A 27,138-nucleotide genomic window follows, 5' to 3' on the forward strand; every position below is an offset into this window, starting at 1 on the left:
GACTGGAAACTTTGTTTTAGCTGCACCTACCTGGGCTGTGAGCTTCGGTTCCATGTCTGACGGACATATTGTGTACATTTAGCATTACATTTACTAAAACATTTACTCTTGCATTTGAATAAAAACTTCTGAAGTATTAGACATGACTTTGTTTTAATGTGACATCAGAATATTAAAGATTTAAAATAATACAATACAATTATAAATAAAATAATAATCATTACAGATGCACCAAAGTCTAAATGAATATTGTGAAAGGTATTTCTGAGCTTGCTTGTTTCATTAGCTTACAAGAGGAATGTTTATAACATACGAAAAGGAACAAAATAATGATTTATGCTACAAGTTGCTGAACATGACCCAAATGTGCATTTCAAGAGGAAGCATGCACACTATTAATAGATCTAACGGACATGGTGTTTACAGTATTAATTTTGAGAGTGACTGACAGAAGAGGCAGAGGGGAGGCTGTGAAGTGACAGGGTGATGTTTCTGTAGCCGTTTAGTAGACATGTGTTTGGGTCTGCGGCTCCAGTATGATCCCGCTGGAATTCTGAATGCAGGAGAAAGCAGCACGAGGGATTTTCTTCACACTGATGTAGTTGTACTCTAAATGGACAGTTGACAAGAGAGAATCCTCCGTCCTTTTAACCTTACAGATTGATTTCACCGGGACAGAGCTGAAAACACAAAGCCATACATAGTATTAACAATCACATTTTTCATTGTAGGGATGTACATATTTTCATAATCATTCCTTTTGTAATGTTTTCAATAAAACATAATTTTTATTTAAACGTATAAATCTAAAAACCAAATGTGTACTACAACGTATGCAGCATCAAAGACTGACAAGAAATAGAAGAAACTGTTGAATAAATATGTTGTTTTTTTTGTGTACAAAAAGTATTCTCATAGCTTCATAAAATTACTCTTTTAACAATGTCCTTACTACCTTTCTGAACATTGCAGTTGCATTGCTGTCTATGCAGGGTCAGAAACGTTCGAGAAAAGGTTTGATTTCATCAAAAATATATTAATTTGTGTTCCGAAGATGAACAAAGGTCTTATGGGTTTTGGAACAACATGGGGGTGAGCAATTAATGACAAATTTTTATTTTTGTGTGGACTATCCCTTTAACTTTGCTCCTCAAGTATCCTTGTTTTATAAATGTTAATATATTTATAAAACATCACAAAAATGCTAATTTAGAAAACGACTGCAGTGTAGACTGTTTCTAGACCTTGCTAATTCCAGAGCCATTTAGAGAGTAGAGATATGCATCCTTGTAATTACTGGCAGAACCCTAAAGCAAGCACACAAATATTTTAATTAGTGCAGTTCATGTAGTTCACTCTTGAGCTTTCTGCTCTCACTGCATCAGCTGCCATATTGGTTGCACTATAGTCTACGGGTACAGACAAGCTTAAGCCTTTATGCCTTTGAAATGCAAACTAACACAAAAGAAAGACTGAAATTAGTGAGTAATAAATGAGAGAGAATGTTTAAAAGAAGATCAAAGAAAATTAGCAGAGCTGAGTCTAAGCAACAGGAACAAAATTCTAAAGGGAATGAGGATTTCAAGAAATAACAGGATAAAGCAGGAGTTGAGATATGATTGTTGAGATATGATTGCTGGTGTAAAGCTGAGAGGGTTTCCCAAATGGAGGTTGTATTCATGGGCATGTAGTAGCTTAGGACTATGGTTCTGTTCCAAAAACCTAGTGACTTACTAGACGGCACGGTAAGGCATTCAAAGCTACGTATGCAAAGATTATTCTAAAAATGAATGTTGTATAACATTCAGAATGTTAAAGGAGAAGTTCAGTTCCAGAACAAAAATTTACAGATAATTTACACACCCCCTTGTCATCCAAGATGTTCATGTCTTTGTTTCTTCAGTCGTAAAGAAATTGTTTTTTGAAAACATTTTAGGATTTCCCTCTATATAGTGGACTTCTGTGGTGCTTATAACTTCCAAAATGCAGATTTGAATGCAGATCCAAAAGGCTCTAAATGATCCCAGCCAAGGAAGAAGGGTCTTATCTAGCAAAACAATCAGTTATTTTCAAAAAAATATTGACAATTTATATACTTTTTAACCTCAAGTGCTCATCTTGTCTAGCTCTGCATGTACTCTTATGTATTTCGGTTCAAGACAGTTTGTATGCCGAAAAACTTGCATCTCATTTTCTCCTCTAACTTCAAAATCGTCCTACATTGCTGCAGAAGTACCGACCAAAAAACGGCCTTTACAAAAAAAGGTAAAACAGCGAATGTAGGATGATTTTAAAGTTGGAGAATAAAGTGTGATGGGAGTTTTTCTACAAGACAACTGTCTTGAACCGGAATACACAGAGTACACACAGAGCTAGACAAGACGAGCATTTGAGGTTAAAAAGTATATAAATTTAAATTTAAAAAAAAACTGATAAGACTTCTTCCCTTAGAGCCCTTTGACGCTGCATTTAAACTGCACCAAACTCACAGGCACCACTGAAGTCCACTATATGGAGAGAAATCCTGAAATTCCTCAAAACTGGAAGTGAACTTCTCCTTTAAAGAAAACCTATTATGCCCTCTTTTTACAATATATAAGTGTCAAGTGTCCGCAGAATGTGTCTGTGAAGTTTCAGCTCAAAACACCTCACATATCATTTATTATATCATTTTGAAAAGAAGCAGAAACACACTGTTTTCCTGCATGGCTCTTTAAATGCATATGAGCTGTGCTTCCCGCCACCATTTCCAGAATAAGGCTGGAACAGCTCATACATCAGATACTAAAAACAACCAAACATCTGTTTGGTTTTGATGATCATGTCTATCACACTGAAATCATGCAGTTAAAGCCATATCAGTTTAAATTACTGATATATGTTTTTCTGAGCGCACACGTCTGAAGCATGCGCACAGTAATCGGCTGTCACACTCCATGTGAGTACGAAACTTCTTTCGAAAGTTCTTTCATTTCTTACTGCGTTTAAACTTTCAAATACACACAAGTTTATGTTAAAACACACACGAGTTACAAAAACAGTCAGTTATGTCTGCAAAGATAAACAGCTGGGAAAGAAATTACATGTTTATATTAAATCTGTGTGGCAGCAGCGTAACATACAGTAAAAAAAAAAAATTAAGAAATCCACTGCTCTCTTGTCTCCTCTGAGGCTGGGACTCTAAATAGTTTTCTGTGCAGCCAACGACAGAACAGTTAGCATGCTTTGCTCGAACTTTTGCCATGGCATTAGAACTGGTACACCGTTGTCGTAATTTTATAATAAGATCCCCATACTACATCACAGGGGAAGTGAATTATGATCAGCTTGTTTTTTCACACTCTTGCAGAGAGAGGCAGAACAAAAAATTACTGGGTTGTTCTTTTTCACGTTCTCTGGGTTGATAGATACACCTAGAACCTGATTTTAGCCCTTAAATACGAAAAAGTTTGATTTTATTGATATGTCACCTTTAAAACATCCCACTCTTACTTGATATGGACAAACTGTGTATCATTAGATAGATTTAAGACCTCAGACTCCGCTGTTAAGAAAGTGTACATACCTTATACGGTTGTGGTCTAGGCGCAGTAGCTTGAGGTTCTTGAAGTGGCGCATATTGTTTGGCACCCTCTCAAACCTGTTGTTGTCCAAGTGTAACTCCACCAGACTCTGATAAACACCACGAAATGACTTCCCCAGCACACCGTACTCCTCTAAGAGGTTGTGGGAGAGATGTAGGGTCTGTAAGCCAGGGCGAAGGTGACTCAATGAGTATGGAGGAATGGAGTGAATGTGATTGTGCTGCAGGGAGAGTTGGCGCAAGGCCTTGGGCAGATCTGAGGGCACCACTGCCATCTGGTTATGGGACAGGTCAAGAGTTTCCAGCTTCCTGAGAAAACAAACAGACAGAGGTTGTGTTGTTACATCATGGGGTGTATCTGGGGTGGGCAATATGACCGAACTCTTATATCACAACATGAGTAAGTCATTTTATTTTACAGTAACATTACAACATAATTATTTTTGCTGGAAATGAGGTTATTACGATACCAAAATGTTAGATTTCTGTGAAAAGATTTCAATTCTTGATACCAGTTTTGATACCACAACTTAAAAGAATTGAGAATGTTATGTAATGGCAATATCAGTGGACAAAACTGAACAAATCTTTCTAAACAATGGATTTGAAAAAGTCAAGACTTTGGGTAGAATCAAAATCCCCACCATTAGTAATCGGTAGCATAAACGTTACCAGACAAACTTCATGATCATGGGAATTCATGCTTGCCTAAGCGTGTCCTTACAACTTGTATTTGTGTAAACCATGTAAGAGTATTTTTGATGGTTAGTATACTTTGGTTGCATCATATGTAGTGGGTTTCTCTCAAGTGCTAGGGGAGCTTGTGAAGTTTTCTGCAGTGTTTGCACGGAGAAAGGGCCCCATGGCAGGTCATTAACCCAGCAAAAGACAGCTAGAGCCAAAAATGCCTGTGCGTCAACTTCGGTTAAGTGTATTTGTGTGTGTGTGTGTTCTGTGAAGACACGAGGGGGGTTTGGGGGTGGAAGATTTTGAGCGAGTGAGAGAATGTCCTAAAAGTCATGGTAGTCTAAGAGAGGCTTTTGTGTTTTCCGAGAGGGTTCTGGAGGAGGCAGCTGGTGTAAGTTTACAATGTTCATCTCAGCAGGAGTCAGGAGCACATTTCCTCTGCCTCCGTAACACTGATGGCTGCCCAGTCCACCAGTGCTCTGAAGAGAAATAAGGGTCTCGTATAGCAATGACTGTTATTATTACATCAAAAGCTACAGTGACCTCCATGTGGATTTCATTCACCCAACAAGCTCTGATACTGACCTTGAGATGAGAGATGAGACTTGCAGACTGAATATTAATCAGAATATCTGGCAGTGAATGTAGCTAAAAGAGTTTCAGAGAATAGCCCAGAGCTATTATGTTTAGTTCTAGTTTAAACCTGAAGCTTTTGAATACTAAGAAAAACTTTGAACAGTGTCAGATTCATTATTTATTTTTCACAAATTGTCTTTGGCAGAAGCATCTTCAAACTTTTTTTTGTTTTTTTTTTTTGAGACAAGTGAATGCAACCCCCCAAAAGTTTTTACTAATTTATAAAGTTGCATAAAGTGTTAGTCTAAAACGCTGTGTCAGACATTTGGAAAATGTAAAAATTTGGTCAGTCTTGCCTAGGGCCACAAAGTGGGTCAAGACTGCCACTGGTGAGCCTTAAAAAACAAATAATGTAGGTGCATTACGTTTCTTCTTTTTGGAAATGCTGGAAGTGTTAATGCTAATAAATAGAGGGAATTTTTTCCTCTCTTTAAGAGATTTTCATCAACAGTTGGGTTGTTAAATAAATCCATAAATGTTTTATTATGCACATGTGCAATGGACCCACTGTCACAAGAGAGCCAACACAATAATTTACAGCCAAAAAAAACACACTTACCCACATTTTTACACACAGAAAAAAAATGTGTGATATGATTGGATATGACTGGTTATGTTCGGCTGTGATTAGTTCATGCACTAAATCCCGCCTCTTGTGTTCAATGCGTTCTGCATTCACGAATCAGTCTGAATGAACAATATAATGGAGATAATTAGGGCTGCCCCCTAATAGTCGATGAGAAGAGGCTTGGTCGACCAAAATTTTATTAGTCGCTTAGTGGCAGACAAAAATTTTCCACAGTAAGTGGCGAAGTCACGCAGTCCATGACAGACAAATCGTTAATAGCTGGTCTATGTGGTAATACATCAGGCAATACATCCAAACGCTCACCTATCATTCTTCGACTCTGCGGAGTGTGGAAGCTTAGCTAGGAACAGTAGCCCGCTTACTGCTTGACAGATAAAGGCATCGGTGCGGTCACTTGCTCTAAAAATACTCCAACATTTTTGGTCATACAGATAAAAGTTATAAATTAAATCTGTAACGACTCTACGTTTATTTGTGTGCACTCACAATAACAACAAAACGTTGCACTTTTGTAAAATAATGAAAGCAAACAGGATGTGCTTTCTGGCGTCTCGGTCTTTGTGAGCTTGAGCGTGAAACTTCGAAACTCTGTGTATACTTGCCTTACTGACATGAAAAATATATCTAGCCTATAGTGAGTGAAATGTCTAAATATTCTCAGATTATGTAATCCGTATGAAACATGTATACAGGCGCATCACTACTGCGGAGATGACGAGTCAGTGTCTTAAGTGACTTCATCTCTTAAGCCGAAAAACAAAGAAAGCACTAGTTTATCAATAAATTATTAAAACGGTAATGTAGTCTCCTTGCTGTTTTTCATAATAATCAATGATTATATCTTCTGGTGCGCTGTGGCAAGCTTTTTTTGCCTGCGCTTGAGTGCTTTTTAGGCTATGTAGGCAGATAAAGGCTCATTATTATGTTTCATATGTTTTTTTCATAAATGTGCGACTAATAGTTGACTAATGCTTAAAATGAACGACTACTAGTTGACCAGAAAAACCTTTAGTCGAGGGCAGCCTCAGAGTTAATGAGAAGACTAATTTAGAAAAGGAAGTAAACAACTTACACACTTTTTAACCACTTTGTTACGTCAAAATAACACTGTGTCTACACCAGACGCCACAAAGCGACCGTTGCAAATCATTTAAACTTTGCGTGAGCACGTCATAAATAGAACACGGCAGCAGATTACTGTCGGGGATTTGCCGTGTCGCGCCGCACGCAATCCGGTGTAGACAGCATAATAGGTTCTATTGTATTTTGTCGCTCACGTCCGGTGTAGACATGGTGTAAGACTTAAAATGCAATGGTCTGTGGAAAACATGGTCTATGGAAATTTTTTGTGAGTAATCAGCTTTGTGAAATTTTAAGTAAATACCTGTGTCTGTGACTAATATTTACCAAGCTTTGAAGACTGATGACCTGAAAAATTCAAAAATAGCTAAAAGTTAACTATTGAAATGAACAGCTGAACATAAGTTCACAAAAAATATACTGTTTTTAAATTGTTACTGCCTTGAGTTATTATTTTGGAATAAATTTAAAATGCTTAGAAACACTAACTTGATGAGATTCATACTTGGCCATGAAATACAGATTTGGTAAAAATAAATAAATGAATAACATAATTCCAGAACACAGCTTAGTAAAATTTTAAGTAAATACCTGTGTCTGTGACTAATATTTACCAAGTTTTGAAGACTGATAACCTGAAAAATTCAAAAATAGCTAAAAGTTAACTATTGAAATGAACAGCTGAACATAAGTTCACAAAAAATATACTGTTTTTAAATTGTTACTGCCTTGAGTTATTATTTTGGAATACATGTAAAATGCTTAAAAACACTAACTTGATGAGATTCATACTTAGCCATAAAGTACAGATTTGGTAAAAATAAATAACATAATTCCAGAACACAAAAAAGCAGTTTCATCAATTTTTGGCTTCTGATGTCTGAGTCAGATTTACATACTGACATTGTTCCCACACAGATTCCCCCACCAACAAGCCAATAACGGTGGGCTTCCTCAGGGAGCTCTCCCTTAATGAAAAGCAGAGAGCACGGCTGCCACCACATGTCCACAGGCACACCGATGCCAGCGTTGCACAACCCCCCCTTACATAATCTGGCACGCAGGACAGGAAGACCACTGTCACGACAAGGCGCATTTCGTTGGATCTCATGTTATATCATGCATGCGGGAGACCCAGGCACAGCTAAACTCAGTCCCTTCATTCAGGGCACTATGATTTGAACTAGCAAGAGCGAGCATTGGCATAACCATCTCCAGCTGTGGCTCCATAATTTGTGCTCTTTTCCTGACAATATTCAAAGAACAGGTTTCGAGTGAACAGCATTTACATGTATGCATGTGCGTGCCTTCATATCTGCACAACCGCTTGATCTTGGTTGTCTCCTAAGGCAGAGACACTTTATGTAACTCATTATGAAATGAGAATGTGAACTTCTTGATGAAACTGCACTAACTTGTGTTTTTGTCTCCCTGTGTGAGAAAACAAGCAGCGCGTGTCCTCTGTTTCACCCCCCTGCCTTCTTCCCGTAAGCTCAGTCCAGCTAGCGCATCAACACTGTCCTCACATCCATCAAAATCCTCAGTCTCAGGTCATTGGCCTGCAGAGGAGCCCTCTCCTAGCACACCCTGTTCTTCACCCCAAGAACCAAAACAACCCTCCAGATGACAGGGGGCCTGTGGCGTCAATGCTCACATACAAAAACTTGTGTACCTATATAAACACACACATACATATGAACACACGGAGCACCACGGTCCTTCAACCCAAAGTTGCACAAATTCCCATGACATTCGACTGGGTACTGCTGATGTGACATCACTGGTTGGAGATGTGTCACTTTTTACAGTCTTAAGCAGTTCTTCTAAGAGAAATAAACCATGAAGGTTGTTCAGTGAAACAAAAAACTGTAATTAGATTTTATAGGGCTGGCACTTCTTTAGAAGAGAAGGACAGAGCGCAAGCAGGTAAGGATATTAATATATACAATGTATAAGCAGTCAGTTTAAGTAAAAATGAAAATTCTGTCACCATTTACCCACCATTTAGTGTTGTTCTAAACTAGGGCCGTCACTAACGATTATTTTGGTAATCGAGTAATCAGTCGATTATTCTAACGATTAATTGAGTAATTGGATAATTATACAACTTTTTTTGAGGTAATAAAAATATACCTAAGCAAACAATAGGCTTTAAAATGACTTCAGATACATAAATAATAACAATGAGGCAATAAGAATGATTTCAAATAAAGTATCAAAATCAAGCAATCATGTAGTTTTACCGAACAAAACTGTTAAAATACATAACGTATTATAAACAATAGACCTAACCTACATTATACATTATATCAAAGGCCTGCAGAGTGCACCAACGGCCTGATGATAGTTTTTACAGGTTACAGCGCAATCTAATCCTTGTTTAATATTAACTAAACAACATTTAATTCAAATATCCACCTAATCTTTAATATTTGTCCATTTCTTCACGACAGAAATGCTTTAGCCACTGTCATTTCTTGAATATGTGGACATCAAAATATGTAAACTCAAAAAGCTTTTATTTTGAAATCGCAATGAACAGATGGCATATTTAGAAAGCTAATGACGTATTCTCTTGTTGGCCTAGGTTTATAAATTATTTACCTTATAAATCTAATGAAATGGTGCATGTTGCGTTTCCCAGATGAACATTATAATAAACCCAAACTCACAGCAATATGCAGAGATGGAGTTTGAGAGGCTCCACACATGTGAATGATAAGTGTTTGTGTGGAGCAGCATTTACTGTGAACAGAGCCGCACGTTACCTACACGCATATAAATAATTAACGTGCATATATTAAATGTGCATTGCATATAATCAATTAATCTAACCGTAGTTTGTTAATTCATTATAATATTATGTTTTATTATGGGTTTAATATATCATGCAGCCTTAGAAAACGGTCTAATAGAGTGTTTTCCAGCCGTGTCATCAATCAGGCATATTGGCGGTACAGAACGTAAACAATGCCACACAGAGCAGAATGAAACTTGCATATTTTGCTGATTATTGCCGCTGAAAATGGACAATTATTGGCATGTTTTGGGCTGTACTAATCGGTCGGACTGGGAAAAACATTTAGAGCACTATAGAAGTTTTAAGTTTTAACAAATCAAGGAGAAGAGTGCAAATAACTGTCTGAGGAAAGAAGGCGTTTGTGGTTGGCCAAACTTAACCAGGATTTCCAGAGCAAGAATCTTGACAACATTCATGTTTGTTCTTATCTTTTCTGGTCAGGTAGGTGAAATATTAGGCTAATATCTTAATTAATACTGCTTGTATGTAATTTTACTACCTACACTGTAAAAAGATTTCACCAGATTCAACTTAAAAACCTTAAAAAAAAACTTTAAAAAGTTCAGCAGCTGCCTTAAGTTAAGTTACATCAGCTTAAAACTACAAGTCATTTTAACTTATTACAATCAAAATTAGTTGATTTAACTTGTGAGTTTAAATGACTTAAGTTGATTTTAGTATTCAGTAGTACATTAACCATGCAATCCATGCTGTTGTTTACATCCAAGTATCTCCAATATGGAGATATCCAGGTAACTGACCAAATCGTGACGTAGGTGCAAACCCTCTATTCTCATCCATGGAATGCTCCAATTTCTGTATTTTGCTGGTTACTCGACACGGGCAAAATGCAATCGAGGATTTTTTATAATCGAGTACTCGAATTGAATCAAGGAATCGTGACAGCCCTATTCCAAATTATAATTTTTTTTTTTCAAAACACAAATTAAAATATTTTCAATTAAACCTGACAGGTTTCTAAAAACTTTCATGGTGCAAAAAGGTCATAAAGGCATCAAGAGCATAAGTGTAAATGCAGAAACAAATACAGAGAGAAAAGGAAAATAGTGTATTAATAGGAAGTGCCTTTGTTTATATGCTGAGGGTCTGTAATAGTCAGCCGTTAGCATTTCCAATCATTTCAACAGCAGTTCTGGCACAAAACCTCCCAGAAGTACACAATTTGCCATCTTTGGACCACAGATGTTTTTTTGAGTGTCTCAGCTGGAAATGTCATGTGATTGATCACATACAAGATACAGGAAAATATTGTCATGACTACAGTTTTACGTATGTGTATGTATTTCTATATATGCGGCTGGGCTGCTAGATGAGTGAAAGTTTGAGAACTGGAGTGTTGACGAGGTGTTGATGGAGCTGGGAATTACAGTGGGTCCATGGTGCCGATTATTTGGGCTGACAGGCACTCATAAAGGCTGAAGAAATTAAAGCAGACAGTAAAAGTCTTGCCTTAACTCGGGGAGGTTCACAGATTTGTGCCGAGATAATAGCATGGTGCTGCAGTGTTTGGGTAGATCACAGGATCACACACGTGAATGCGTGCACACACACATCTAGAGTAACAATTAACAGCAGCAATTTGGTGACAATGTGACATTATTTTTAAAATAAAGAGCCTGTAAAGTTAAGCTGATGGCTGATCAAAGCTCACTTACGCTCACTGCGGCTAATTACAGGTTAGCTTAAAAAGGCAGCTGGAAAGTAAACAGTGCAACAGCCATGGAAACTGTTCCAGCGATAATTTCCTGGTAATGCAGATGTTGATGAGAGAAAAGAGAATTAGGAATTCCTGCAAACCAGCTTTGAATGGCACCGTTTCAAAAAGATTTGCAACTTGCAAGAAAAGGAGTAAAAGATGTTAGAGATGAATAATGTATTAGTATGATTTGCTGACGGTATGAGAGTCAGTGTGAGAGAGGGAGTGGAGGGGGTGGAAAAGACAAAAAGCTTGTGATGCAGAGAAAGCTGTAATGGAAGGTCCCACTTTAATTTACTTTGGTCTGTTTCTCACGGAAAGCTATTGTATAACATCAGAATACTTAAGTACAAGTCACACAGGTTGCTTTTATGTAAATGTTGTGGTGCTTTTGTCTTTTTAGAAAGCTCTATTTCACATTCATTCAGAGCATTATTAAAATACGTATCTTCTTCAGGTTTGAAATTGAAGCAAGATTGGATTTTTATTTTTGGATGAACCTTGGATGTCTCTTCTATGGAACAAACTACTGATTACTGTTAGTTTCTGATTACGGCATGTTTTCTGTTTATTTTTTAGCTTTTAGTAGAACTATGGATGGTTTCATGCGCTAACCACATATCTGTAGTTTGGCAGCTCAACAAAATGAAATCCACAAAATGTCTCTCTGCAGGAATGCTTGAGCATCACGGTCATCCCTGTATGAATCATACCCCACACATGCACCATCACACAGCCAAGCCATAACCAGTGCTGTAAACCGCTCCATTTGGCTGATCAGCGGCCAGCCAAACATCTGCATTCACTGCAATACAAATACTAACTGTTATCCATGAGTGAGCTTATGTCTAATTACAAAATAGACCCCTAGTAATTTTCTATATACAACCCTAGACAAATTCTTTATTACTCATAAAATCAAGCTTGGATTTCCAAACAGCTGAGACATGGTATGTGTGCTCTCAAGCTTATTTTTCTAACTTCACCCCATCACTCAGTGTGTTTGACAGGGTAAAGGGCAGAGTGAGTGATGAGTGGGCTCTCTGTCGCTTCTGCCTCCCGTATAACACGCTCCTGAGGATGAGTGATGTGAGACCTTGGAGAAACACATCTACTCCGGTAGAATCGAAACTATGAGGCAGATGCAGGCTGACAGCAGGTCCAGAATAAATGATCGCCCTACTTCAACTGATTCTGATGATGACGAACACACCGATTCCTGGAATTGTGTTGTACCACAACACATTTAGCAATAGGGTGGGTTAGACTGCTCTCAACATGTCATTTGTGCACCATCTAGTGGCTAATAAGGGAAATGTACCAAGTGTGTGTGTGTTTACCTACTTAACCATATTTTGGGGACAATTTTGTACCCAAAAGTGAGCAAAACCTGACAAAATCTCCAAAAGACATCCTGATTTGTAAAACTGGTATACTGGCATAAGTAAACAAAGTTTTTTTTAATTGTAAAAATGCAGAAATTGTTCTGTGATTCAAGGGTTAGGTTTAGGTTAGAAAATGTGTAACTAATGCTTATATAAAAACAATGTCTGTAATGACCCATTTAGATAACTAGGTAAACGTATGTGTGTTTGTGTTTGTGTGTGTGTGTGTGTGTGTGTGTGTGTGTGTGTGTGTGTGTGTGTGTGTGTGTGTGTGTGTGTGTGTGTGTGTGTGTGTGTGTGTGTGTGTGTGTGTACCTGGTATTCATCACGTTGTGGGGACCAAATTGAATACTTGGACCAAATGTCCAATTTATTGAATAAATGGACCAAATGTCCCCACAAGGATAGGAATACCAGTAGATTTTGACCTTGTGGGGACATTTCTCAGGTCCCCATGAGGAAACAGGCTTATAAATCATGCACAATGAGTTTTTTTGAGTAAGTAAAAGTGTGCACAATCTCCTGTGAGGGCTAGGTTTAGGTGTAGGGTAGGTGTAGGGCGATAGAAAGTACGGTTTGTACAGTATAAAAACCATTACGCCTATGGAATGTCCCCATAAAACATGTAAACCCAACATGTGTGTGTGTGTATTATTTATTGTATATATACTTATAATTTATATATTTATATACATGGGTCAAAGACGTTAAGAAGTCCACATGTGTGTGTGTGTGTATTATTTATTGTATATATACTTATAATTTATATATTTATATACATGGGTCAAAGACGTTAAGAAGTCCACATTAAAATAAATTTACAAAAGTGATTTTATGTCCATAGAAAGCACATTAAATGTAAGCAAGGTGTCTACTTTTAATGTTTCAAATAAGTTTTTGGAGAATAAAATGTCACAATTTGCTTGAAATAATGATATATTGTCATTCAGTGTAACACAATATTTATAAAAAAAATTCAAACAACATGCTTATTCTGACTTGTACATATTAAAATATATAAAAGAATAAGGAAGCATATTAAATTGTAATGTGTTTTAAATGAGTAAAAGAAAAACTTACTGACAAATGAGCAAAACCTAGGATAGTGGCAAATTAAAAAAAAATGTAGAAATACAACAAATTAGTATTTGGGGTGAAAGTAATTTGTCTTTTAATATCTCATGAATTAATTTTTGTAGTAAATATGACTAACAAGATTGTTACGCTAAATGACATTTTATTGGGTGTCTTCTGTAAATTAGGGGAAAATGTATGATATTTATTTTTTGCTCAGAAAAACAAAAACAAAAATCCAATTAAATTAAATATAAAACTTAAAAACATTTTTTTTGGCAAGAAACAACTATTTAATGCAGTATTACACTTGTTTTTATGCTTAAACCCTTTTTCGTCTTTGACCCACATTTAAAATACATTACAATATATTGTATAAAATATTTTATAAAGAAATCTAAATATACAGATGTATATTTTTACTATTTATGACAAAACTTGCACTACATATTTTGATCATCTATATACACTGACATTCAAAAGTTTGGGATCAGTAAGATTTTTAACGTTTTTTAAAGAAGTCTTTTCTGCTCGTCCAGGCTGCGTTTATTTGATTAAAAATACTGAAAAAAAAAACGTAATATTGTGTAATATTATTTTAATCTGAAAAAGTGATTTTCAATTTAAATATACTTTAAAATACAATTTATTCTTGTGATGCAAAGCTGAATTTTTAGACTCATTACTCCAATCTTCAGTGTCACATGATCCTTCAGAAATCATTCGAATATGCTGATTTATTGTCAATGCTGGACACAGTTTTTGCTGCTTAATATTTTTTTGGAACCTGTGTTACTTTTTCAGGATTCTACAGTTAATAAAACATTAAAAAAACAACATTTATTTATAAATTTATAAAAATATTTTTTTAACAGTATACACTACCGTTTAAAGTTTGGAGTCAGTAATTTTTTTCTTTCTTTCTTCGAAAGAAATTAATATTTTTATTTACCAAGGATGTGTTCAATTAATAGTGATAGCAAAGACTTACAAAACATTTCTATTTTGAATAAATGCTGTTCTTTTGAACTTTTTATTCATCAAAGAATCCTGAAAAAATTATCACAGGTTCCAAAAAAATATCAAGCAGCACGATTGTTTCCTGAAAATTCAGCTTTGCATCACAGAAAAAAAAATCATTTTTGAAGTATATTAAAATAGAATTGTTTTTTTATAATATTACTTTTTCTGTTTTTTTTTTTTTTATTAAATAAATGGAACTTTGAGGAGCACAAGAGACTTATTTAAAAAAAAAAAAAACATAAAAAACGTACTGATCCTAAACTTTTAAACAATATTTTATATAATACATTTTATATAAAATATTAATATAGAAAATATTATAGAAAATATATAAAATATATAAAATATTAATATATAAATACTAGGGCCGGGATTTTAACGCGTTAATTTAGATTAATTAATTACACAAAAATAACGCGTTAATTTTTTTTAACGCATTTTAATCGCACTTATTTTTGCACTGCGGAACGTTTCTCACTGGATAAGTTTCGGCGGACCGATTATACTGGAGCACCAACTAGCGTTCAGACAAAAACAAACCACAGTGAACATGGGCAAAGAAGCTGATGAGACCGCTTTGGTTGGCCCTGTGGATGGGAAATTTTGTTATAAAAAATTAATGGATGAAAGCGTCGATAAGAGCATGGTTGTGTGCAAGCTATGCAACAAGGAATTCGCATATCACCGCAGGACATCGAGCCTATTGCTACACTTAATGGCAATATTGCACTGGTCTGTTGGACTTGGTTGAACAAAAATAAACAATATTTTGTTGCTTAAGCTTATGTATTCAGTCATTCAATGGTATAATTAAAAATCCATATGAAAAAAACTTACTCCTCACTGTTCTCAGGTCAAATATTTATATGCGATTAAAATGCGATTAATTTCGATTAATTAATTACAAAGCCTCTAATTAATTAGATTAATTTTTTTAATCGCGTCCCGGCCCTAATAAATACACATTTTGTAAAAAATTATAACAAAATAAAAAAAATGTTGAATCAGATTACCAATCCAGAAGCAATGAGTTTACCTATAAAGTGTATTAATATAGTAATATAATATATTTTATAGATATAATGTCCAAAAAGTGCATATGAGACTCACAGGTTGATCCAGGCCTCAGGGTAGATGCTGTTTTCTTTTAGAAAGTTGTGACTGAGATCTAACACCTTCAGGTGGACACACTTATCCAAAAGCCTGTCCTGCACCTCCACTATTTGATTTTCCTGTAACCTCAGCTCCTGCAAATACACCAAGGCATATCAAAATATAAATACCGTAAACCTTTACAGAGAAGCAAGTGACTGGAACATTGGCCGGGTTACAGAACTGACCTCTATAGACGGGGGCAAGCCTGCTGGGATAGCACTGAATCTGTTTTTATCCAGTCGTAAATGCTTGAGTGCCTTCAGAGGTTTAAAAGCCCAGGGTGCAATGCTGCTCTCATAGAGGACGTTTCCTCCCAGTTCTAAGACTTTTAGGTTAGTCAAGCCTGCAGAAAACAAAATGTTATTAGTTACTTCAGTTTAAGTAATTTCTGTTTATTTTGATTTATCCTAGACTTTTTCTGACACCTAGTGGTGTGGATGTAACAAAACAAGACAAAAAAGTTTTTAGCTGTTAAAATTATTGTTCAAATGATCTTTAAGCAGTCAGTCATGATTTTATTTAAGGCTGAAATGCACTACATGACTTTTAAAAACTTGTGAGATTAACCCTGCTGAAAAAACAATAGACACCATCACAAATGGTAATGGATTTACTGGTTATAATAAGACTTGTATTGATATTAATGGAAACTGTATTAAACTCTGTGGGTTTCTACTGGTAACTGGTTGCCTTCTACATAATAGAATATGTCCCAAAACACACTACAGAAAACCATTTTTAATGGTTTTAATGGTGAAAAGTTTGATGGATTGTAATGGTTCAAATTGTATTCGTAGTGGAAACCATTAGAATTTCTGTGATTAAAGATCACACACTACCTTTAAAGTAAAAACAATGTTTCTATGAGAGACATGTGACAAATAAAAATATTATCTGTCATATCACCTCAAAATATAAAATGTTTGATTTCCTCTGACTGGATGAAATCAAAGTCTGAAGATAAAAAATCGAAGTCTGCTCATCATACACTACATGATTTTCTGTCATCTCAAATCCCAGATTTGAGGAAACTTACAACTTGTACAGACTGTAAATTGGAGCAAAAATCTGCAGTGTATTCCAGCATTTAGGTGTATCTTGTGAACAAAACTGTCCAGCAACAGGGGGGTTAACAAAGTGAAGCAAGTAACTTTCGGCTGGTCATGTGATCTCAACATGTCGACCCCCATGAGGCAACTCGTAATTAAAGAGCTTTTATTTAGCTACTGGTATGAGACTATATTATACCTCCTTTGAGTGTAATTTCAAACATCTTTTTCAAAAGTACTACTCTGAAAATCTTTTTAATGAGGAAAAAATGAACTAAGAACTTGCGTGAGTTACATACCAAAGCCTTGAATAAACTCATGTTTGTGCAGCTGGCATTAAAACAATACAAACCTTTGAAGCTGTGTGAAGCCAGTTGGTTTATTTTATTGTTGTTTATCTTTAGATCCTCCAAAGAAGACGGCAAGTCAGGGACTGCTGTAAGTTCATTGCCGTCAAGTTTCAGAATCTTCAGCTTTGTCAGATTCTGTTAAAAGAGCAGAACAGATTATTGTCTACTTGGGACTTTGTCTGTTTTGGGTCTAGTGAATTATGAGATAGAGTTTTAACACAGAAATGTTTCCACTGTGCATACCACCAAATGAAAAGCCTCAATTACACGTTTGTCCAGTTATTTTAATGTTAAGACTTGTACAAAATTGTACATACACTTTGCAGAATCTGCTAAATATTATTTGACCAAAATAAAAGGGATCATACAAAATGCTTATTTTTAATTATTTTTTATTTAATACTTTTTTATTTAGTTATTTTTTATTTAGTACTGACCTGAATAAGATATTTCACATAAAATACATTTACATATAGTCCACAAGAGAAAATAATAGTTGAATTTTTAAAAATGACACCGTTCAAAAGTTTACATACACATGATTCTCAATACTGTGTTGTTACCTGAATGATCCACAGCTGTTTTTGTTTTTTTTGTTAAGTGATAGTTGTTTATGAGTCCCATGTTTGTCCTGAACAGTTACACTGCCTGTTGTTCTTCAGAAAAATCTTTTTTTCTGCATTTCTGTGCATTTGAACTCTTTCCAACAACTATATGATTTTGAGATCCGTCTTTTCACATTGAGAACAACACAATATATATGCAACTATTACAGAAGGAAACACAATGCATTAAGGGCCATGGGGTGAAAACTTTTGAACAGAATGAAGATGTGTACATTTTTCTTATTTTGCCTAAATATCAGAATTTTTTTTTTTCATTTAGTGCTGCCCTTCAGAAGATTCAGAAGACACTTATGTTTCACAGAAAATAAAATAAGTTCTCTTAATGCATTGTGTTTCCTTCTGTAATAGTTGCATATGAGTCCCCCAGTTATTGTTGGAATTTGTGGGACCTGAAGGATTTTTCTAAAGAACAGTGGTCAGTTTAACTGTTAAGGACAAACAAGGGACTCGTGAACAACTATCACCAAAAAAAAAAAAACAAAAAAAAAAAAAAACATTGCTGTGGATAATTCAGTTAACAACACGGTATTAAGAATCAAGTGTATGTAAACTTTTGAACAGAGTCATTTTTATAAATTCAACTTTCTCAATTTTCTCTTGTGGACTATATGTAAAAGCCTTTTATGTTAACTAATCCTATTTAAGTTGGTACTAAATAAAAAATAACATGCATTTTGCATGATCCCTCTTATTTTGGTAAAATAATTAACATTTTGCAGATTCTGCAAGGTGTATGTAAACTTTTGACCTCAACTGTACCTGTACCCTGCGGCTTCGGACTATCAGACCTGACTTCAGCTACTTCTCATTTGTGTGAATGACATAAATAGGCACTGCACTCATCAAAGAGCATTTACTTATTATGCTAACTTCACTGACATTTCATAAACGGTCCAAAGAAGACAGTGGCATTTTCCACTGGCCAAACTGTGGTTCCTATTTTCATGCTGCTGAGTTTGCTTTGGGAGTGGTGTGTTTGGTCTCTCCTCAAGGTCTCTAACTGGGAAATCCGGACTTGGCCAGACTTATAGTTAGCAGTTATAATTTGAAACTTTTAATTTGTATGTTCTTAAAGGTCCTGACTAGGATGGAATTATTTTTAGATTTGATGTAGACATGTACTATACAGTACACGCTGTTTAAAGATTATATGAGTATATAACTGGTGTAATTGAAGGGACAAAAAAAAAAAATGCCAGTACCATGAGGAGACTTAGGCCGAAAGAGGAGTCGACCAGCTTGTTCAAACTTAGGTCAAGCTCTTCGAGATCTGGCAGTCCAGAAAAACCACTAGGAGGAATGCTTGTCAAGTTATTCCCTGTAAGACAGCACATTGGTTAACATGTTGGATGGCTATGCTTATTACAAGACACGATCAACATAAATTATAGAGTGCCTCAGTAATTCATATACTTATGTTGGATCTTTCAGCCTTTCCAGAGACTTACCAGGCAATTCAAGTATGGTGACTTCCAAGTTTGTGATGACTGGCAGGTCGGACAAGCCAATCTGCTTGCAGGATACTCGACTTTCTACCACTTGGCAGCCTTCTGGTAAGGTGCTATTAGATGCTTCATTCTCCTCCTCTTCAGCTCCCTCTTCTTCCTTTCCCTCCTCCTCATTCTCTTCTTCTTCCTCCTCTTCTTCTTCTTCTTCTTCTTCCTCGTCATCATCATCATCTTCTTCTTCTTCATCCTCCTCCTCTTGCTTTTTCTTTACTTTCTGCTCTTCCCCTTGGTCCAAGAGGCGTTTTTTCTCTTCTTTGAGTTCCCTCAAGATTGTGCTTAGTTTCCCTGCTGCTCCGCCCCATCTCTCCAACACAGCATTGAGTTCTACCCACACAGCCTCGGCTCGCCCCATAACTGTCTGATGGGACACGCAGAGGGGAACACAGCATGAATTGAGCCCATTAGTGACACAGGAATGACCAGAAACACACTGAACAAACTAAACAAACTAAATATAGTGAACCAACAGCACAGACAGGAATAAAGGAGGTGGAAAATGAGATGTTAAACATTAAGACAGGAAGCAAAAATAGACTTATAATTAGCATGTATGGTATGGTTGTGCTATCCTGGATTGCCAGAATACACATACTTGTTCCACTGTAACAACAGTGGCAGCTTGTGCAGCAAAAAGTTACTATGGGACACACATATGGTCATGAATTCAATAATTACTGGTTTCTATTTATTTGACCAAACTATTTGATGTCAGAAACCTGATTGGTTGGAATAACAAACTCACCTGTGTATCTGTGACAGTGTCGCTTATTTGCCCAGTACTTTGTACTTCATTGGTTCTCTTTTCACCTGCAAATGCACCAATGATTCAACACAATAAGAACAAAATCAGTGAATTCAGAACCATGTGTGAATCAACTACTGCACTGTTGACAGAAGAAGCTACACATACACTACCGTTCAAATGTTTGGAGTAATTTATTTTTAATAAAGTAATATTTTTCTTGCAAAAAGCATTAAATGAATCATGACAATATAGACTCTTAGTTTTATAAAAATATTTGAAATAAAATCCCCAAATCAGCATATTAGAATGATTTCTGAATGATTATGTGACACTGGAGACTGGAGTAATGATGCTGAAAATTATACTAAATTACATTATAAAATATATTTAAATTGAAAACAGTTATAGAACATATAGAACACAATATTTCACAATAGTACTGTTTTTTTTTTTTTTTTTTTTTTTTTTAGCAAATAAATAAGAAACTTTTTTCAAAAATAATTTTACCAACCCCATACTTTTAAATGATCGTTTATTGTATTGTATTGTGTAATGTAATACTGGATCATGTTCATAGTTAATGTAAATAACTACACTTGTGGTTACTCTGCTAGGATACCTGTATGTACTTGGGAAGAACTACAATAACTTTGAAAATTACCTCTGAGACCAAGTTAATGTGAAAATTTAAGAAAAAGTAAGAGAAAAGCCACAATTTATTTGCAAATGCCACCTGCTTTCATATTTTGTTAACTAATGCAATACAATTCATCCATTTTAAATGGATTGCAATTAAGTGTTTAAATCATTTAAAAGGTCATTGCAGATGCATTCACACACATTTCCAAATATGTGACCCTGGGCCACAAAACCAGTCATAAGGGTCAATTTTGAATAAATAAGCTTTCCATTGATGTATGGTTTGTTAGGATAGGACAATATTTGACTGAGATACAACTATTGTATAAAAATCTGGAATCTGAGGGTGCAAAAATCGCCTTTAAAGTTGTCCAAATAAAGTTCTTAGCAATGCATATTACTATATCAAAAATGATGCTTTGATATATTTATGCTAGAAAATGTACAAAATATCTTCAACATGATCTTTACTTAATATCCTAATGATTTTGGCATAAAATAAAAATTGACCCATTTTGATCCACAAAGTATTTTTGGCTATTGCTACAAAAATATACCTGTGCTACTTAAAATACTTTTCAACAATTTAATCAATTTTGTGGCAGACACACTACAAAAAAATGTAAAAGAAGTTGCTTTCACCTCTATTTATTTCTTTCAAAATATCCTTTGATTCTCTGAAACTTTAGTTTAGAACTTTATCCTAGTTCAATAAACACTTTGAACAAGTACAAAATATATCAGACACCATGAACTATTCACAGTGATCTTGTCTGACCACTCCTAAGATTGCATCCTTTGTCACTGCTCTTGAAATTTTATTTGCTATAATTGCTGATCTACTCACTTGATGCTGATGAAGAATCCACCAGTTGATGCTGTGAGGATGAAGCATCAGTCTCAGGTGAAAATGTGAAGAATGAATTCAGTTCATTCAGGAAGTTTCCTTTCACAGACAAAGCTCCTAAGCACACGCAAAACACCAAAAGATTCTGCATGATTCTGATCCGATCTGTTCAGACGCTCACCATGTACCTGCAGGCTCACCTCTAGCTGCCCTTTTAAATTCCCTCTTAGTCAGCAGGGAAAAGGAGGAGGAGGAGAAGAAAACAGGGAGGAGATCACAGTACATGGTTAGACGTGTACAGGGACCTTTATTGCCAGAAGTTCACAAAAATATCAACTCCTCCTTATAAAGTCAACGGTTGTGCCAACAAACACTAGAGCTTGGGAGAGAGAAAGAGGCAGAGGAATGATGGTCAATGTCAGTCACGTCATGCCACAATGACACAGTGTTCACACCTTGTAACACTTGAGATGGACAAATGAGAGCGTTATCCAAACAAGAGGGCAGCGAGCGAGCAGCCGGACTGACCCGTATAGAGATCTCTCTCCGGCTCCACGTCTCGTCCTCAACATGTTCCTGCCTGGCATGCTGCCATTAGCACGTATGTAAGAAAAAGAAAAAGACCTTGCCAAAAGAGAAAGACATGGTTCTCTAACTCATAAAACAAACAGATGGAGGCAGACAGGCATACAGACAAATGCAATGTGTTTTTTTAAAGCATACAGTTACACACTCCTCTCCTTTATGGAGATTATAGGCTGATTTATATATAGTGTCACATTTCAAATGTCTGAACGTCATTGCTTTTGTTAATTAGATTGCAGTGCTTGTGATTTTGTTTTCTAGACCAAACGACATGCATACATTTTATGTTTGGCACCAGTGTTCAAATACTTTTATGCATAAAACTTTTGTAAACACTATCTTTTAATTTCACTTATTAGTGTGAAATCAGAGATTTGAGAAATCCGTGGGGGAGGGAAGAAGGATGTTTAAAAAAAGCCAGAGTTACAGTTGGACAAGGGTCTCACAGACATACAAATAGACAGGCTCTTAGGGTCACATTGTATAGGGAGAGATTGTTTGCATTTACATTCACACCATAAAGTATCACTGCAGAGTGAGATATTGCCTTGTGACTCTGTTTAAATTTGCTCAGACAACATGGGTTACAAAATGGGCAATAACTGTGTACGTTGACATATGAAGCATATTTTTTCACGTGCACACCTTGAGTCATCCTCATACCTCTTTTTCAGGTTTCTTAACAATTTTAATCCGATTTGTATTAGATATCAGATATCGTTAGATTTGAATTCATATCATTATAAAAAATTGTATGACATTTTCAAAAATTTTCAGGCAAATTTTATATTTTGTTTTACATTTTATTTCAATTTTATGTATACAATATTTATAAAAATGTACATTTATACATTAAATGTATTAATATTTATTAAAAAACAAGACTACCACTACTAGTCAAAGGTTTTTGAACAGTAAGATTTTTAATGTTTTTAAAGTATTCTCTTCTGCTCACCAAGACTGCATTTATTAATACTGCAGTAATACTGTGAAATATTTTTACTATTTAAAATAACAGTTTTTTTATTTGAATACATGCGTATACATGTAATTTATTCTTGTGATCAAAGCTAAATTTTTAGCATCACTACCCCAGTCTTCAGTGTCACATGATCCTTTAGAAATCATTGTAATATGCTGATTTTCTGTTCAAGAAACATTTTATTATATATATTATAATATATTTAAATATTTTAAAAAGTAAAAAATTCAGGATTCTTTGATAAATGAAAAGATCCAAAGATTTTATCTAAAATAAAAATTTATATTTTGTAACATTATTCTATACCATTATACCATTAAAAATCTTGGAGTATAATTTTTTTTTTTTTTTTTTTTTTTTTTGTGAAAGAAATGATAGACATTAATACTTTTATTTAGCAAGTCATTTTAAAATAAAGTAATTTATAATGTTACAAAAGATTTCTGTTTCAGAAAAATGCTGGTCTTCTGAACTTTCTATTCATCAAGGAAACCTGAAAAAAATTCTACTCAGCTGTTTTCAACATAATAATGGTAATAAATGTTTTTTGTGCAGCAAATCAGAATATTAGAATGATTTCTGAAGGATCATGTGACTGGAGTAATGACACCAAAAATTCAGCTTTGAAGTCACATGAATAAATAAAGTTTTAAAATATATTCAAATAGAAAAGCTATTATTTCTAGAATTATTTAAATAGTAACTCAATATGCAGTTGCACAAAATGTAGGTTACCCATTTATAAAACGTCTTTTTCTAAAATTCTCCCTTCATAACCAAGGCCCTCTTTTTAAACGGATGACCCTGTATTACTGTCCAAACAAACTGTGGGTAAGAGAGAGACAGATTCTGTAATTTTATGCTATCTGGCAAAACCACTTTGCCAGACTGCTGCTACTCGTACAAATGTCGGTCTGTAGTGAATCACTGGTGTGAGTGTGTTCTTCTGACCTGTCCGGTGTCCAACCCCACTTTGTCCTCATTGTTCTGTCCCGCACACGCCCTCTAGACCTCAGTGTCAGACCTCAGCTGTTACATGTTCTCAGGATGAGCTGGTTGCGGTCACTGTATGCTGGTCATGGAGAGAGCTGCTGAGAACCTGGGCAGAGAAAAATACATCTGGTCATTAAGCAAGCTTAGCTAAATATCTCCACTTCTTATGCTTCCATACTTATTATGAAATTATACTGTTATTTGTCTATGAATTGTACGTGTGTGTGCTTTGTAATCTCTTACTCTAACAGTCTTTTAAGGGAAGGCTCATGGCTAGTTTGTGATTCTTAATTTAGGTCAGCAGGATCCAGAATAGCATAGTGTATCATTGTAATGTCAGCAACAGAGGCATTAGTCTATGCTTGATGCTTCCATGCTGCCTACCACGATACTGATGGAGTCTGAATTTAGCATTTTATAAAATACTGATTGATTTGTAGAGAAAGATGATGAGGGAAGAAACAATACACAAGAAACATACAGTTGAGGTCAAAAATGTACATACACCTTAAAGATTTTGAGATCCATCTTTTCACACTAAGGACAACTGAAGACTCATATGCATTACAGAAGGTTCAAACGCTCACTGATGCTCCAGAAAGAACCACAATGCATGAAGAGCCAGGGGTGTAAACTTTTGAACAGAATGAAGATGTGTACATTTTTCATATTTTGGCAATATATATATTTTTTTTTCATTTAGTACTGCCCTTCAGAAGCTACAGAAGATACATGTTTCCCAGAAGACAAAAAAAAAAGTTACATTTACCCTAAAAATTTCCAACCCCAGCTCTTAATGCATTGTGTTTCTTTTTGGAGCATCAGTGAGCATTTGAAACTTCTGTAATAGTTGCATATGAGTCTCTCAAATGTCCTTAGTGTGAAAATATTAATCTCAAAATCATACAGTCATTGATGGAAAGGGTTCAAATACATAAAAATGTCGAAAAACTAAAGAATTTGTGAGACCTGAAAGATTTTCTTATGAACTCATGAACAACTATCACTAAACAAAAAAAAAACACAGATGTGGATCATTCAGGTAACAATATAGCATTAAGAATCTAGTGTATGTAAACTTTTGAACAGTCATTTTTATAAATTAAACTATCATTTACACTTGTGGACTACATGTGAACATGTGAAATATCGTATTCAGGTCAGTACTAAATAAAAAATATTTTGGTAAATAATTAACATTTTGCAGATTCTGCAACATTTGACCTGAACTGAAAGTATTCCAAATGATTCTGAATTATAAGACTGTCTCAAACACAAATAGATCAGAAACTGACGGTACTTACCGTCATGACTGATGTAATAATTTACAAAATAAGTTCATGTTTTCAAGTAGCTTTCAAGCACAAGACGTGACTTGAGATCTATTCTCTGAACTTAATTATAGAAATAAAGATGGACTTGTGGTGCAGAGATGCCACAGTGAAGCAGCTGTTTATATTAGGAGCTGGAATAATTACATGTTTCTCTTGATCTTTTACTCAGAATTACATCTAAAAAAAGTTGCTTGAGCAAAAACCGTATGATTCCTTTTATGTTCAATGGACAGTAAAGAATATTTAACAGATATAAGTAGCATCCAAATGTCTAAGACCTCTAGTGAAACTGCTTATTTTGCGTTTTTCTCATTTAAACCAATCATTTTCATTTCAAATTTTAGAATAAAAAATCAGAGTGAATTAAAAACTATACCCTTTTAAAAAAAAACAGCATATGCTGGTTAGGTACACTACCAAAAGTTTTTGAACAGCAAGATTTTTAATGTTTTTTAAATAAGTCTCTTCTGCTCACAAAGCCTGCATTTATTTGATCCAAAGTACAGCAAAATACTGAAATATTTTTACTATTTGAAATAACTGTTTTCTATTTTAAAGCTGAATTTTTAGCATCATTACTCCAGTCACATGATCCTTCAGAAATCATATAATATTCTGATTTGCTGCTCAAAAACATGTAACAGGTTTCTTTGATGAATAGAAAGTTCAGAAGAACAGCTTTATCTGAAATAGAAATTTTTTGTAACATTATAAATGCCTTTATCATCACTTTTGATACATTTTAAAGCATTCTTGCTAAATAAAAGTATAATTTCCTCCCCCTAAAAACGTTTCTTGAACAGCAAATCTGCATATTAGAATGATCTCTGAAGGATCATGTGACACTGAAAACTGGATTATGATGCTAAAAATTTAGGTTTGATCGCAGAAACTCCAAAAACTTTTGACTAGTAATGTTTTGAAGCATGGCAGCTGGTTTAAGCTGGTCCTCATTGGGTCATGAGCAGGTTTAAGATGGTTATGAGCTGGTTCTAAGCAACTAGGACCAGCTTATAAACCAGCTCAAACCAGTCACCATGCTTCAAAACATACCTAACCAGCATATGCAGTTTTTTTTTTTTTCAGTATGATAGTTCATTGAAGTCATAAGTTTGTGTAAAAACGGATGGTCATCTTGAGCTTCAACGCAAGGAAGAAAATCTGCACAAAAAGATTTAAAAACAATTGCAGGTCTTATTCTTTTTACCTCATTACATTTTTTTTAAACATTTTCTATAAATTTTAAAAAGAACCACATTGGAAAATTTTGGTTATCCAGTCCCATTTTTTCAGTGTGGTTCTTTGACCAAAGGAAAAACTTTGAAGGGAATTATTAATGTTCAGTCCTTTAAAGGACCCGCACCTTCAACAACCCCAAACATTGGTTAAGATTTAATAACAAGAAGTGCTATTGGCCTCTTTAATTATAGTAATTTCCTGCGCACACATAGGACCAGTGACTGCCGCAAGAATGTAGCTGTGATACTGCTCATCAGTGATTGGCAAATGCAGGTGACCGGTGGATAAGTTTAGAACTTGATAGGGGCTGTTGCTCAGGCTGCCAGGGAGACCAGTGCCAAGGCCTTATTGTCATAACTGGAGTTCTCCTGCCTGTTGTCTCTGACATTCCTCCTCTATTTATAGCCCATGCCATCTCTAACCCCTTTCTGTCCTGCTCTCTTTCCTTTTTCACCCATCCCTCACTCTCTTAGATAGGAAAGGGGAGTGACAAAAGTCTTTGTCTTTTCTTG

At 35.2% G+C, this 27,138-nt stretch overlaps 1 protein-coding gene across 1 annotated transcript; it reads right to left on the reverse strand.

Moving 5' to 3' along the window:
• Nucleotides 1-134: 134 nt before the first annotated feature.
• Nucleotides 135-21,767, reverse strand: LOC141291564 (extracellular matrix protein 2). Its single transcript, XM_073823719.1, has 9 exons — nt 21,494-21,767; nt 20,005-20,069; nt 19,203-19,620; nt 18,957-19,072; nt 17,131-17,263; nt 15,915-16,072; nt 15,685-15,821; nt 3,566-3,892; nt 135-680 (listed from the first exon to the last, which is right to left on the reverse strand). Exons 1-9 carry the CDS (start codon nt 21,642-21,644, stop codon nt 503-505), a joined length of 1,683 nt encoding a protein of 560 aa, XP_073679820.1. The 5' UTR covers nt 21,645-21,767; the 3' UTR covers nt 135-502.
• Nucleotides 21,768-27,138: the final 5,371 nt, after the last annotated feature.

Source organism: Garra rufa, chromosome 18 (genome assembly GCF_049309525.1).
Source record: "Garra rufa chromosome 18, GarRuf1.0, whole genome shotgun sequence".
NCBI lineage: Eukaryota > Metazoa > Chordata > Actinopteri > Cypriniformes > Cyprinidae > Garra > Garra rufa.